This window comes from Ornithorhynchus anatinus, chromosome 1 (assembly GCF_004115215.2).
Source record: "Ornithorhynchus anatinus isolate Pmale09 chromosome 1, mOrnAna1.pri.v4, whole genome shotgun sequence".
NCBI lineage: Eukaryota > Metazoa > Chordata > Mammalia > Monotremata > Ornithorhynchidae > Ornithorhynchus > Ornithorhynchus anatinus.
In genome coordinates this window covers 38,457,679-38,472,286 of record NC_041728.1, presented here as the reverse complement: position 1 = coordinate 38,472,286, position 14,608 = coordinate 38,457,679, and the positions used below count along the sequence as shown (strand labels likewise).

Genomic DNA, 14,608 nt, shown 5'->3' with positions numbered 1-14,608 from the left:
CAGCCGGCTCGGGGCCGGGGAACCGACAGGGTCCTCGACGCCGCCGACCGGGACCCGGGGGGCGGAAGGGCCGAGCGGGCCGACCGCCTGCCCTTGGGGACCGGCCAAGGGAGCGTCTGGGCCACCCACGTGGCCCGGCCTGCTCCCCCGGCCCCCGCCGGGGGCTTCCTCCTGGACCTCCGGCGGCGATCCCGAGGATGCCTGGCCGGGGGCGGCCCGCCGCCCGCCGGGCCGCCCGGCGGCACTGAAGTGGGGCACCGGGGTCCCCCCGGCCCCGCGCCCCGGAGCCGGGGCCGCTCGGGGTCCTGGACGAGCATGCCGGTTGTCCCCCTGAAACGGAGCCCCCCGCCTCGGGCCGTCTGAGGAGACGCCGGCCATGCGGCTCCTCACCTGCTTCCTGCAGCTCCTGGCCGGGCTCGCCCTGCCCACCCCTCCGCCTCAGGTAAGGGGGATGCGGGTGCCGGGGGGGTCCCGCGGGCGGCTGGGCTCTAGGTCAGAGAAGCAGCCGCACGCGGGGAGGCCCGCGCGGTCGGGGGGAGGCAGGCGCCCGCTCAGAGCCCTCGGCGCTGGCCTCTCAGGAGGCCCCGGGGTGGACCTGGGCCTCGGGGGAGCCGCCGGGGTTGGGGCGAGGCTCTCCGTCGCTCCCCGGGGCTGCCCGTTTAGCTCCAAGCATCTCCCGGTAATCCCAGGGCCGGTCGCCGCCCCGGGGTCGGGGCCGCGGCCCCCGGGACAGGCCCAACGCCGTGGAGACCTCTGACCCCAGCCGGGCCCCGGAGGGGGAGCGGGGCCGAGGGGCTCCGGGCTCGGCCGGCAGAGCCCTCCCCGTCCCCCTGCGGCCACTCGGCCTTCCCCTCCCGGGGCCCGGGGAAGGCCCCCCCCCCCGCACGGAGGTGAGGACCCCTCGCCCCCACCCCGCCATCTATCAGATCTCCCGGGGGGATCCCCGGCAGCAGAGCGGGGTACGGTTGGGGGACGGGCCCCCCGAGGGCGGAAGGGGAAGACGCCTCGCCCGGCCCGGCCCGGGATCCCGCCGGGCCCGGGGGGGGCCGCCCCCGGCCCCCCCGAGGGTAAGCGCAGACTCCCGCCCCGGGCCCGGCGGGACGCCTCCCGCCGGGGTCCCGGATCCCGCGGGCCGGAGACGCTCCCGAGACGCTTTTCCCAGGAGCCGGGCTGAGGCCCCAGACCCTGGCCTGGCTCCAGCCCGGGGAAGAGAAACCCCGCCAAGAGTAATAACCTCCTTTCCCACCGAGGTCCCTCCCCGTCCCGCTCTCCGGGAAACCCCCGAGGGCCCTCCGGGATGGTGCCCCGTCCCCCGAAAGAGGGAGGCGGGAGGGGACGGGTCGGTGGCGGGGTAGGGGGCGAGGGGGTGGCCTGATCGGCGCTTGCGGGGGAGGGCAGGGGGAAGGGAGGCCGAGCCCGCGGTGTTTCATTACCCTGCGGTCCGTCCGCGGCCCCTCCGCTCCCGCAGCTGACATCCCCTCCCTCCGGGGCTCCGGCCCCAGTCCGGGCCCGGACGTTAAGGGGGCCCAAGGGGGTCGTGAGGGCGATGGAGAGGCGGGACGGAAGGGAGGACCCCCGGCCCCGTGGCGAGAGCGAAGCGGGAACGGCCGGGCCGCCCGGGGGAGGGGAGAGATGCCGGGGGCGGGGGCCGGGGAGGAGGAGACCCCCGCCGGGCAGCCCCCCGACGCACCGCGGCCCTTCCGCGGGAGTCTCCAGTCCTCCCCCCACTCACCTTCTCCCCCCTCTCCCCTCTCCGGCAGCGGGACCGGCTCTCCGGGAACAGCAGCACGTCCGAAGGGGAAGGTGAGCCGGCGACCCCTGCCCCCCGAGGGCCCTCTCCCTCCCCGGGCCCCGCGCGGGGCATATCGGCCGTCGAAGAAGGAAGCGAGGTCGACGGGCCTTCGCCCAGAGGAGCGCCCGGGGAGGGAGCCGCGCGGGAAGGCGGAGGTGGGCCGGATCCGCGGAGGGGGCCCGTTGGGGGGGACGGTGGGGGCTCGGGGGCCTGGGAGTCAAAGCCTCTCGCCGGGGGATCTGGGAGAGCCTCGCGCCGCACCCCTCGGGCCCGGGCGGGGGCCTCGGGGAGCTGACGACGAACAGCTCGGGCGGGACCAGAACCCTCTCCCCCGTTTCCACCGAGCGGGGAACCTCCGAGCGAGGGGAGACGTGCGCGCGATGGGGCGGCCCGCCTCTCGCCTCTGTCTTAACCCCGTCCTTGACCTCTCCCCTCCCCCGTCAGCGACGCATTTCCAGCGGGAGGGAAGCCCGTCTCATCCCACAGACGGGCGGCCCGTTTCGGGGGCAGGACGGTCACCCTCTGCTAGACGCCGGCTCCCACCGGATGCTCCCACCTGCCCCGCAGCCGGGGGCCGGCGGCCCGAGGCGGGGATGATGACGACGACGACGGTGACGGGGACGGTATCTGTCAGGCGCTTACTACGCGCCAGGCCCCGGACCGAGCGCCGGGGCGGACACCAAGCGGCTCAGCTCGCCGAGGGTGCGGCGAGGGACCGGAGGGGAGGCCGGGGCAGACCTGACGGACAACCAGGGCTAAGACGGCTAAATAGGGAGAGGCGAAATACACCGCGAGTCCACGCGTCACGGGAACGAGGGCGGGAGGGGGGACGGTTGTGCAGAAGGGAGAGGGTCGGGCCCCGAGCTTCCGTCTCCCCGGCCGGCGGACGCGCCCGCTCCGAACCGATCCCAGCCGCGGAAGCTCGCCCCCAGGAATCGCTGTGGCGCTTGCTCCCAGCGAGGTAGACGCCTCCCTCCGATCGGACGCGGTCTAAGGGAAGAGCGGGCGGGTATTTCGTCCCCCTTCTACAGATGAGGAAACTGAGGCACAGAGAAGCCAAATGAATCCCCCGCTGTCACTCGGCCGGCCGGGGGCCGAGCGGGAGCAGAAGCCAGGGCGCTCGTTCACGCATTCAACCGCGTCTGAGCGCTTACCGTAGGCAAAGCACCGTCCCGAGCACCTGGGAGAGTACGATATGACAGTAAACAGACCCGGTCCCTGCCCCCGGCCAACTCGCAGTCCGGAAGGACCGGGGTCTCCTCTCTGCCGGCTCTCTCCCCTAGGCCCCGCTAGCCGGTAACAGGGAAGTTCCGTCTGAGGACGGGGCCGCGGCCACTCCAGAAACGGCGCCAGAGCTCGTTCGGATCCCCAGACGGACGCAGTCTGGGAGAGGCGTGCCCGATTCAGGTTTTTTTTCTTTCCCCACATGCCAGCTGTGCCGGCGCCATCTCAGCGCGGCGGAGACACCTGCTGTGCTCCGGGGCCGCAGCCAGCGGCCCCTCCCGGTCCCCCCTCTTCCCCCTCTCTCTCTCCTGAAACGTCCTCCCGCCGGGCCCGACGATCTCCCGGCTCCGGTCTCGGCCCGGGGGCGGGGTGGCGGGGGGGGCGTCTCGGGAAGACGCTCGGGCCAGACCGGTTCCCCGTCGACGGGGAGACGGGAGGTAGGCTCCCGACACCTTCTGGGTTTCTGAAGACACATCGAGCACGGTGGCTCGCACACCCTCTTCATTCCCGGCCTTACTAACTCGACATCCAGCAAACCCAAACACCAGCCTGTCCCCCGCCCACCCGCCCCGCGCTAAGAACCACGGTGATAATGGCGTTGGTTAGGCGCTCGCTACGGACCGGGCCCCGTTCTAAGCACCGGAGCAGGCACGAGATAAAGGGCTCTGGTCCAACCCGGGACTCGCAGTCTCAATCCCCGTTTTACGGGTGAGGGAAGTGAAGCGCGGAGAATTTAAATGACTCGCCCAAGGTCGCACGGCAGACAAGTGGCGGAGCCGGGATCAGAAACGACGTCCCTCTGACGACCGGGCCCGCGCTCGGTCCACGAGACCGGCAGTCCGGCTCCGGAGCCGACCGGGAGGGGGGAAGGATGCCGGGAGCGGCCGAGGAGAAGCCTCCTTCCGCGCCCTCCCGCTCCTCGCCCACCCAGCCGGCCTCCTCGGGCCGAGAAGGGTGAGGGGGACGGGTCTTTAGCTGCGTCTACCTAGGAAAAGGAAGGCATCTCTTTCCCCTGCTGCCCAGCTGCCCCTTCTGGCTTCCCCCAGCGGCCGCCCTCTGACCCCAGCTGGGTAGGAAGTTGTCTCCACAGGAGCCCCAGCGAGGAGAGGGGAAGAGGAGGGGAGTGGGACGGCCCTCCCCGGTTGTCGCCAGGTGTCATCTTTCCTGCGGGGGCCATTAGGGGAAGACCAAAACAGCATTAAGCCCAGCTAAGGCCGCTCGGGTCGGCCTGTGTTTTTCTCGTTTTGTCTGTCCTTTCGGACCAGAGAGATCCCACGCTTAGACCGACAGGGGCGGGCCACTAAAGCCCTCCTGGGGCCCGCTCACGGCTCGGGAAGCGTGGGAGGCCCCCGAGGCCCCACGAGGCAGGTCTAGCAGGCGGCCCCCAGCCCCCTGGCCCGCTTAGGTGCCCGGCTCCTCCCCCCGAGACTGCCGGTCCGGTCCGGATGAGCGCCTCTTTCTGGGCTCTGCAGCTGCTTCCCCGCGTCCCGACGATTTTCCGGGGACCCCCCTCCTTTCCCGACCCTCCGAGGGGGGTTGGGTTTCCTCCCCCGGGGGGCTTCGGGGCACGCGGGGCCAGCGGTAACTTGGCGAGGTGAACCTGGACCCCCGACTCTACCCGCGGAGGGGGAGGGTCCCCGCAAGAAGCGAGGGAGCGGGAAAGGGTCGATAGAAGACCTCCCGGACAGGCCCTGTCCGGGCAGCGGAGTTAGGGGTCTGAAGGCCGAAGAGTCTGGCTTGGACTGGAACTCAGAGCTCAAGTCCAAGCTGAAGAGGAGATTATGGGGGGAGGCCCTTCACCCCCACGTTCACCAGAGGGGGGGGGGCCGAAGGAGTTGAGAGATCGGGATACGCGTAAAAGTAAAATATATATATGTACGGTATTCGTTAAGCGCTTACCATACCAGGCGCTGCTCTAAGCACCGGGGTAGAAACAGGCGAATCGGCTAGTCCCCGTCCGACACGGGGCTCCCGGTCTTCGTCCCCATTTTACCGCTGAGGTCCCCGAGGCCCGAGGGACTCGCCCGAGGCCCCACAGCAGAAGAGCGGCGGAGCCGGGATTAGAACCCAGGTCCTTCTGACTCCCAGGCCCGGGCTCTATCCTCTCGGCCACGCCGCTTCTCGGTAACGGAGGAGGGGTTAGGGATCCAACCCGGGAGGCGGGGGTCACTCGGTCCTTCGTATCTAGCGGGCGGCTACTGTGTGCGGAGCGCTCCCGAGCGCTCGGGAGAGGACATCATGACACAGGCACATTCCCCGCCCCAAAGGGGACAGCGGATGGAGAGAGCCCGGGTGGAAGGGACCGGAAGCTCGCCGTGGGCAGGGAATGCGTCGGTTTATTTTCGCATCGTACTGTCCCGCGCGCTCGAGAGAGACGATCGGACGGGGCGGCGGGGGGTGGACGGGCTGCCCGGCGCCCCGGCCCGAAACCTGCGGCCCCGTTCCGCTTCCCCCGCGCAGTGCTGCCCTTCCAGGAGGTTTGGGGTCGCAGCTTCTGCCGCTCCCTGGAGAAGCTGGTGGAGATCGTGGCCGAGTACCCCGGCGAGGTGGAGCACATGTTCAGCCCCTCGTGCGTCTCGCTGCGGCGCTGCACCGGCTGCTGCGGGGACGAGAGCCTCCGGTGCGTCCCCGTGGAGACGGCCAACGTCACCATGCAGGTGGGTCCCGGCTCCTCTCCCGGCCTAATCCCCCACCCCCTCCGGGCTCCGGGCTCCCGTCTGCCCCGGGCCGGCCGGGGCCGGCTCGAACCGGCCGGGGCCTTTCCCTACCGGGCGGAGGAGAGGGCCGGACGCCCGGGTCGTAGCCGGAGGAGGGGCCCGGGCGTCCGAACCGCTCCCCGGCAACGCGTTCCCCCCCTTTCAGCTCCTGAAGATCAAATCTGAGGAGCAGACGTCCTACATGGAGCTGACCTTCACCGAGCACGTGCGGTGTGAGTGCAGGTAGGACCTGCGTCAGAGACCTCCCCGGCCCGGGGCCTCCGGCGGGCGGGACGGGTCTTCCCGGGCCCGGGCCCGTCCGCCCCGGGCTGTTGGGGGAGCCGTCATTAGGGTGGGCTTCCCAGCTCGGTCGATCGACCGACGTATTCGTTGAGCGCTCGCTGCGTCGGGCGGGCCGTCCTGGGAGCCTGGGAGCGGGGACGGACCCAGCCCTATCTGCACTTGGGGCGTTCTGGTGTCCCCCGGTCCCCGAGAGAACCCCGCCTCCGGACCCCGTAAGCGCTCAATAAGCACAGTGAGCGCTCAGTAAATACAGTTGAATGAACGAACGAACCCCGAAGGAGGGGCCCTTGCCGGAGCTGGGCCGCTCCGTGCCGGGGACCCAGGAGGAGGCTTTTAGCACCTCCGGCTCTTGCGGGGCCGGGGGGGTGGGGGGGGGGTCTCTGCCTTTCATCTCCCGGGCTCCGGGGAGGCCGCGAGAGATCGAAGCCGGAGGGAAGCTCTGCGGACCGCAGCTGGGTTTCATTTCCTCCCCGCCCCCCCACCCCCCCCGACCCGGACCTCGCCTCTGGAGTCGGAAGCCGCCAGCTGGGCCGCAGCTGTGCGGCGAGGAGAGGGTCCCCCGGGCCCACCGTCACGGTCGCGGGGACGGGGGGTTGGGGGGCCGCCTCTCCCCCCGAAGGGGCCGGTCCGGGGCGAGAGGGGGAGGACCGGGGTCCGCTGGGAGTGGACGGCGGGCGGAGTGCAGAGCGCCGCTGTCGATCGCCGGGCCGTTCTGCCGCCGGTCGGCTTCGCGTCTCCGTGCCTCGGTCGCCCCGTCCGTAAAACGCCGTGAGCCCCGTGCGGGACGCGGACCGTGTCCAGCCCGATCGGCTCGTATCCACCCCAGCGCTTGGAACGGGGCCCGGCACACAGTAAGCGCTTCGCAGATACCATCGTCCTCGTCCCGCTGCGAGGCGGGTTCCACCCCGGAGGGGCGGGTGGCGGGGAAAGTCAAAGGGGGCAGGAGGCCCGGGGAAACGGCGCCCTCTCCCCTCTCTAGACCGGGAGTTGGTCGCGTGTCCGTTTGTGCTCTCCCAAGCGCTTGATACAGTGCTTTGCGCACAGTAAGCGCTCAACCGGTACGACTGAATGAATAAAGCGTCACCGAGGGGACCAGTGCCGAATTCCCGACGCCCCGAGCCAGCTCCCAGAGGGGACCGGTCAGGTCGGGATTTGCTATGGGTCGAGTCGGGCGAGTTCAAGATAACTGGATTGACAGCGGGGGTCTCCGGCTCGGGGGCTCGCAGCCGAAGAGGGAGGGAGGGCTGATGCCTCATCCCTATCTTAGAGCGGAGGAAACTGAGGCACGGAGAGGTTAATGATAACCGTTAAGTGTTTACTATGTCCCAGGCGCCGGGGTAGATATCCAGGACGGTCCCCGTCCCACGCGGGCCTACCGGTCTAAGGGGGAGGGAGAGCGAGCACCGAGTCCCCGTTTTAGTAGGGTGCTCTGCACCCGGTGAGCGCTCAGTAGATACGATCGAATGAATGAATTTGACAGATGAGGAAAGTGAGGCACAGAGAAGTGAAGCGACTTGCCCAGGGTCACACAGCGGGGAACGGGCAGGGCCGGAACTGGAGCCCGGGACCGGTCTCTTTCCACTACGGCAGGCTGTTAATAATAATAATGATAATGATAATAGTGATCGTGGTATTTATCAAGCGCTTACTCCAGGCCGAGCCCCGTTCTAAGCGCTGGGGTAGATACGAGATAATCAGGTCCCACGTGGGGTTCACCGTCTAAGCCGGAGGGAAGACGGGGATTGAATCCCCGTGTGGCGGACGAGGGAGCGGAGGCACAGAGGGGCTAAGTGACTGGCCTGAGGTCACCCAGCAGGGGCGTGGCGGAGCTGGGATTAGAAGCAGCGTGGCTGAGTGGCGAGAGCCCGGGCTCGGGGGTCCGAGGTCGTGGGTTCTAATCCCGGCTCCGCCACTTATCAGCTGTGTGACTTGGGGCGAGTCACTTCACTTCCCTGGGCCTCCGTCCCCTCATCTGGCAAACGGGGATGAAGCCCGCGAGCCCCACGTGGGACAACCCGATGACCTCCTATCTCCCCCGGGCGCTCAGAAGGGTGCTTGGCACGCGGTAAGCGCTTAACAAATGCCATCGCCGTTATTTAAGCGCTTAGTACCGCGCCCTGCACCCAGTGAGCGCTCAGAAAATACGACCGAGTGAATTAGAACCCAGCTCCTCTGATTTCCAGGCCCGTGCTTTTCCCCAGGGGCCCACGTTGACCAGGGAGAAGGTTCCCCCGTGAGCGCTTCAGAGGCCCCGGGAGAGCGGCTCCGGCCTCAGGGGGAGATCAGATGAATCCCCCGGTCGTATTTAGCGACGGCGGTTTGCGACCTAGCGGGACGGTAGGTCCTAGAAAATAAGGGTTACAACCGGGTTCTGCCCGGCGTCTGCCAACTAACCCTCCCCGGAGTCTGCAAACGAGCTCGGAGCCGGACGCAAAGTCGAGCGTAAGGCCGAAGGTCCCCCCTTCCGGCCCGTGAGCCCGCTGTGGGCGGGGATCGTCGCTCTTTGCGGCCGAATTGTACTCCCCGAGCACTCGGTACGGCGCCCGGCACGCGGGAAGCGCTCAAGAAATACGACCGAACGAACGAGCGGGAAGGAGCCCGGCGCGGTGGCTAGGGCACGGACCCGGGCGTCGGAAGGTCACGGGTTCTAATCCCGGCTCCGCCACTTGTCTGCCCTGTGGCCTTGGGCGAGTCGCTTCACTTCTCCGGGCCTCGGTTGCCTCATCTGTGAAAAGGGGAATTGAGACGCCGAGCCCCACTTGGGTCGGGGACCGCGTCCAACCCCATTTGCTTGTACTCGCCCCAGCGCTTCGTAAAGCTCCCGGCACATAGTGGGCGCTTAACGAATACCACCATTATTATGATTAGAGCGAGCCTTGGGCTATTTATCAAGCGCTCGCCACGTGCCAGGCGCCGGGGAGATAGAAGGTAACCAGGTCGGGCACAGGCCCTCACGGGGCTCCCGGGTCCAAGTCATAATAATAATGGTAATAGTAACTGTGAGACCTGTTAAACGCTTACTATGTGCCAGGAACCGAACGGGAACTGGGTCGGACGCAGTCCCCGTCCCACCTGGGGCTCACAGGCTTGGTCCCCGTTCCGCGGATGAGGGAACTGGGGCCCGGAAAGGTGAGGTGACTCGCCCGGGCTCCCGCAACGGACGAGTGTCGGAGCTGGGATTGGAAGCCAGATGCTTCATTCATCCCCTCTGGCATTCGATCGTATTTACCGAGCCCTGTACCGAACGCTTGGAAAGTACGATTCAGCAACAGACGGAGACGATCCCTACCCAGCAACGGGCTCACGGTCTAGCCGGGGGATCCTTCTGACTCCCAGACTGTAGACGGACTCCAGGCTGGAAACTCGCTGTGGGCGGGGAACGTGTCCGGCTTATCGTCCTCTCCCGAGAGCTTAGACCAGCGCTCTGCGCCCAGTAGGCGCTCGATAAATACGATCGGCTGCCTTCTCCCTGCGCCCCGTGGGCGTCTCGGGCCGGGATTTCCGCCCCGGGGAGACAGACCGCCCGAACGCACCCCTTTTTCCTCTCTCTCCCTCCCCAGGCCTCGGCGGGAAAAGATGAAACCGGAGAGGTAAGCGGCGCTGGTTCTTGGGTGCTCTCGGATCCCGATTTGGACGTTCCAAGCGCTTAGTACAGCGCTCTGCGCGTAGTCAAGCGCTCAATAAAGACTGCCGAATGAACGAACCAATGCTCCGCGGAGCCCCGCCCCGCGAGCCACGCTTTCCTCGTGGGGCACGAGGTCTGCTGTGTGACCTCGGGCAAGTCACTTCGCCTCTCCGCGCCTCAGTTCCCTCGTCTGTAAAATGGGGATCGAGACCCTGAGCCCCACGGGGGACCCCGGCGCCTAGTAGGGGGCCCGGCACGTGACGAGCGCTTAACCGACACCGGAGTGACAACGTCCCGGCCCCTCCTCTCCCTTTGGCTTGTTCCAGGAGGAGAAGCAAGGACAGAGGGAAGAGGAAGAGAGAGAGGCCGAGACCCACGGGTTGTCACCTGTGAGTCCGTGCGAGGCCGGGGACGGCGGCCCCCGGGGTCCGAGGCCCGGGGCCGCGCGGCGGAGGGGAGGGCGCCGCCCGAGAAGAGGCCGCCGGCGCGATCCCCGCACGGCGTCGGCCACCGCGGACCCCCGCGAGAGTCGCTCCCGCCCCGCACCGTCCGTCCCCTCTCTCCGGGAGGGCCCGCCCTCACCCCGGCTCTCGTGTTTTGTCTCGTCAGGTGCAGCGCCGCTCCTCCCCGCAGATAGCCGGCTCCCCGGGAGAGAGCCGCTCCGGCGCCCGGCCGCTGTATTTATTTCCCCGTCTCACTTCCCCAGTTCCCTCGCTGGCCACGTCCCCTCTATTTATTAGCCGACCGTAACCCCGTCCGGACGACCGGCGCCCAGCCCCGGCTCGGACCCCGGCGGACTCCGGGGGCCCGGGCGGGGGATCCATCCGGGGGCCGCGTCCGGCCCGCTTGACCGCAAGGGAGGGGCTCGCCGGTCCCACCCGAGGGGGGCAGGGGCGCCGCGGCGGGGAGGGCGGTCGGGGCGCCGAGGGGGGGGCCGAGGCCTCGAAGCCGGCCCCGGGGGAGAGTCGCCCGACGTGGCCGTTCCCTAGGCCGGGCTGCGCCCTGGGAGCCGAGGGAAGCAGCTTTAGAGGACGGCGGTCAGCCGGGCGGTGGGTCTTCCCGGGCTTTTCGCCGCCCCGCTTGGCGCCTACCGCCCCTCCCCTGCGTCCGCCTCCGCTGTCGCTTCAACCTCCTCGCCCACGACGCCGCTCTGGACGCCCGCCTGCCGCCCGCCGGAGAGGAGCCCGAGAGGGACAGGGGCCACGGGCCTGGGCCGGAGACCTCGGGAGGAAGGTGACCCGGCCCGGGGACGAGCGGGAGACGGGCGCCCGGCCCGCCGAGACCCGGATCTCCCGGGGCCCGGGCGCCGGAGCGAAGCCAGTTCCTCTTAATAAACTATCCTAGTTAAAACCAGACTCTGCGTGAGGCCATCTCCCGCGGCCGCCGGGCTGGTTCTCCGAAGGCTCCCCCTCTGGCTCGGATCCGGCCAAGGACTCCAGCCAGGGGAGCCGGCGCGGGGAACCCGAGCCGAGGCGCCCGGCCCCGCCCTCCGGCGGAGGCGCAGACCTCCGGGGCCCGGCCGGGCCCTCGGCCGGGCCCGCGAGGATCCTCCCCGCCGCCGCCCACCACCCCCTCCCCGGCCCGGGCCCCGGAGCGGGGCTCGGAAGAGACGTCTCCATCGAGCCCGGCTTGGAATGCGCCCCCACATCCGCGGAGTCGGGGGAGGGAGGACGCGGGGGCCGGCCGGAGACGTTTCCCAGACTCCGGCGGCCCCGTCCCTCCCGCCTTATAATCATGATCACGGTATCCGTCGAGCGCTCGCTACGGGCCGGCAACCGGACCGGGCGCCGGATCGGACGCCGTCCTGTCGCAGCCCCCCGGGGCCCAGGCCTCTATTTATCCAGGGCTCACTGCGTGCGGAGCGCGTACTAAGCACCCGGGAGCCCACAAGACGGCACTGAACAGACCCGATCCCACTGCTCGGGGGCAGGAGCTCGGCCACCCCGGGGCACGAGGCGGCGGCGGAACGACAGCTCGGCCTCCGGTCCCTCTCCGTCGCCTCCCCCGGCGGGGTCACCCGAGGAAGGGGACGGGAAGTGGCGTGAGGGGAGCAGAAGTGGAAAACCCACTACGGGGCCCTGAACCCGGCTGGTCCGACCCAGAGCCTTTCCCCGTCTCGGTTTTGGGAGTCTTGAGCCGGGGGAGCGGGGCTACTCGCCTCTTCGCTGTGAGCTCCTTGTGGGCAGGGAATATATCCGTTTACCGTTGCGCTGGGCTCTCCCAAGTGCTCAGCACAGCGGCGTTCTGAGCGCCCTAAGTGCTCAATAAACACCACTGAAGGAATGAACGAACGAACGAACGCTGCCTCCCACGTGCGGCTTTCCAACTGCTCGGTGGCTGGGACTTCGGCTCCCAGTGGTCCGGGGGACAACTTCACCCGATTCTAAGAGCTACGCTACTCGTTAAGCGCTCACTAGGCGTCGGGCACCGTACTGAGCGCCGGGGTGGACGCGAGCAAACCGGGTCGGACCGAGTCCCGCTCCCAGGTGGGCTCACGGTCTCGATCCCCGCTCTTCGGATGAGGTGACCGAGGTCCAGAGAAGTGAAGCGACCTGCCCGAAGTCACCCAACAGACCGATGAAAGAACCGGGATTAGAACCCATGACCTCCCGACCCCCGGGCCCGTGCTCTATCCGCTGTGCCACGCGCCCGGAGCCAGGCCCACTTTCCACTCAACCGGGACCGCCCTGGGCCTGTGGAGAGAGCGGGGCTGACCGGGTTGAGTTCTACCCATCCCCTCCCCAGCATGGATAATAATAACAATTAATAATTACGGTATACGTTAAGCGCTTACTAGGTTCCAGTCACCGTACTAAGCTCCGGAGTGAATGCAAGCCGATCGGGTTAGACCCGTTCCCCGACCGTCCCAATCGGTCGGTCAGTCGTATTTATTGAGCGCTTACTACGTGCAGAGCACCGTGCCGGGCGCTCGGGAACGAACGAGTCGGCCACGGACAGAGACGGTCCCCGCCCCCCGACGGGCCCCCGGTCCGATCGGGGGAGACGGACGGACGAGAACGACGGCGATAGATAGAGTCGAGGGGAAGGACGTCTCGTGAGAACGGTGGCGACTGAATGGAATCGAGGCGACGGACATCTCGTCGACGGAATAAATAGGGCGACGGAGATGTATACGGTCGAGCGGACGAGCACGGCGCCGAGGGGACGGGGAGGGAGAGGGGGAGGAGCGGAGGGAGATGGGGGGAGAAGAGGGTTAAGCTGCGGAGAGGTGAAGGGGGGGCGGGAGAGGGGGCGGAGGGAGAAGGGGGGCTCGGTCCGGGGAGGCCTCTCGGAGGTGGTGAGCTTTAAGTAGGGTTTCGAAGAGGGGGAGAGAATCGGTTCGGCGGAGGCGAGGAGGGAGGGCGTCCCGGGACCGCGGGGGGACGCGGCCCGGGGGTCGACGGCGGGACGGGCGAGACCGGGGGCCGGCGAGGAGGCGGGCGGCGGAGGAGCGGAGCGTGCGGGGCGGGCGGTGGAGAGAGAGAAGGGAGGAGAGGTGGGAAGGGGCGAGGTGACGGAGAGCCTCGGAGCCTAGAGTGAGGAGCCTTCGTTGGGAGCGGAGGTCGACGGGCAGCCGCCGGAGGTGTTTGAGAAGGGGAGTGACACGCCCAGAGAAGATGAGCCGGGCGGCGGAGCGAAGGATAGACCGGAGCGGGGCGAGAGAGGAGGAAGGGAGTTCGGAGAGGAGGCCGACACGGTAGTCCGGCCGGGATCTAACGAGAGCCCGGAGCGGTGGGGTAGCCGTCCGGGTGGAGAGGAGAGGGCGGATCTCGGCGATGTCGTAGAGGTGAAACCGGCAGGTCTCGGTGACGGATAGGACGCGTGGGGTGAACGAGAGAGACGAGTCGAGGACGACAGCCAGATCGCGGGCCCGAGAGACGGGAAGGACGGTCGTGCCGTCCACGGTGACAGGGAAGTCCGGGAGAGGACCGGGCTCGGGAGGGAAGATGAGGAGCTCGGTCTCGCTCACGTCGAGTTTTACGTGGCGGGCCGACATCCGGGCGGAGACGTCCCGGAGGCGGGAGGAGAGGCGAGCCCGAAGGGAGGGGGAGGGGACGGGGGCGGAGATGTAGATCTGCGTGTCGTCTGCGTAGAGATGGTAGTCGAAGCCGTGAGAGCGAGTGAGTTCGCCGAGGGAGTGAGTGTAGACGGAGAACGGAAGAGGGCCGAGAACTGACCCTCGAGGAACTCCGACAGTTCGAGGATGGGAGGGGGAGGAGGCGCCCGCGAAGGAGACCCGAGAAGGACCGGCCAGAGAGGTGAGAGGAGAACCGGGAGAGGACGGAGTCCGTGAAGCCGAGGTGAGATGAGGTGTGGAGGAGGACGGGGAATGAATCCCGCATGGAGCTCGCCGTCTTAGTCCCCATTTTACAGATGAGGGAACTGAGGCCCAGAGAAGTTAAATGACTGGCCCGAGGCCAGCCGGCAGACAGGTGGCAGAGCCGGGACGGGGGATCTAGGGCGGCGGCCTCGGGGGGTGGGAGGAAGAGATGAAACCCGCAGCTCCAAGGGCACGTGAACGATTCCGGAAGGCATTTTGTCTCTTTGCCCAGAACTCTTGATAATAATATCAGATCTGTTTAGCATTTACTTCCCTGAGCGCTAAAGCAGAAGAGAGATGACGTGTTCTGGTGGATACAGCACGGGCCCGGGAGTCAGAAGGACCCGGGTGCTAATTCTCGCTCCGCCACCTATCTGCCGCGTGACCTTAGGCGAGTCACTTCACTCCTCCGTGCCTCTCCGTTCCCTCATCTGCAAAATGAGGGTTAAGACGGCGAGCCCCGCGTGGGACCGGGACCGGGTCCGACCCGATTAGCTTGAATCTACCCCAGTGCCTAGCGCAGTGCCCGGCACATAGTGAGCGTTTGACAGATACCCTACGAGAAACAAACGGACAAACAAAAAATCAGATCAGAAGCGATCCCCGTCTCCTCTGGGGCTCACGGTCTGTGGGAGAAGAACGGGTAT

The 14,608-nt window shown here is 68.1% G+C and overlaps 1 protein-coding gene across 1 annotated transcript; it reads left to right on the top strand.

Moving 5' to 3' along the window:
• The first annotated feature begins 223 nt into the window (after positions 1–223).
• PGF (placental growth factor) lies at positions 224–10,995 on the top strand. Its single transcript, XM_029074262.2, has 7 exons — positions 224–442; positions 1,761–1,803; positions 5,477–5,673; positions 5,879–5,955; positions 9,576–9,605; positions 9,967–10,029; positions 10,250–10,995. The coding sequence occupies exons 1-7, from the start codon at positions 377–379 to the stop codon at positions 10,275–10,277; spliced, it is 504 nt and encodes a 167-aa protein (XP_028930095.1). The 5' UTR covers positions 224–376; the 3' UTR covers positions 10,278–10,995.
• Positions 10,996–14,608: the final 3,613 nt, after the last annotated feature.

Excerpts from the sequence above, each read along its gene's own strand:
- PGF (XM_029074262.2), top strand. The coding sequence starts at position 377 with ATGCGGCTCCTCACCTGCTTCCTGCAGCTCCTGGCCGGGCTCGCCCTG. Across the intron at positions 443-1,760 it reads TGCCCACCCCTCCGCCTCAG|CGGGACCGGCTCTCCGGGAA; the intron begins GTAAGGGGGATG and ends CCTCTCCGGCAG. Across the intron at positions 9,606-9,966 it reads GAAAAGATGAAACCGGAGAG|GAGGAGAAGCAAGGACAGAG; the intron begins GTAAGCGGCGCT and ends GGCTTGTTCCAG.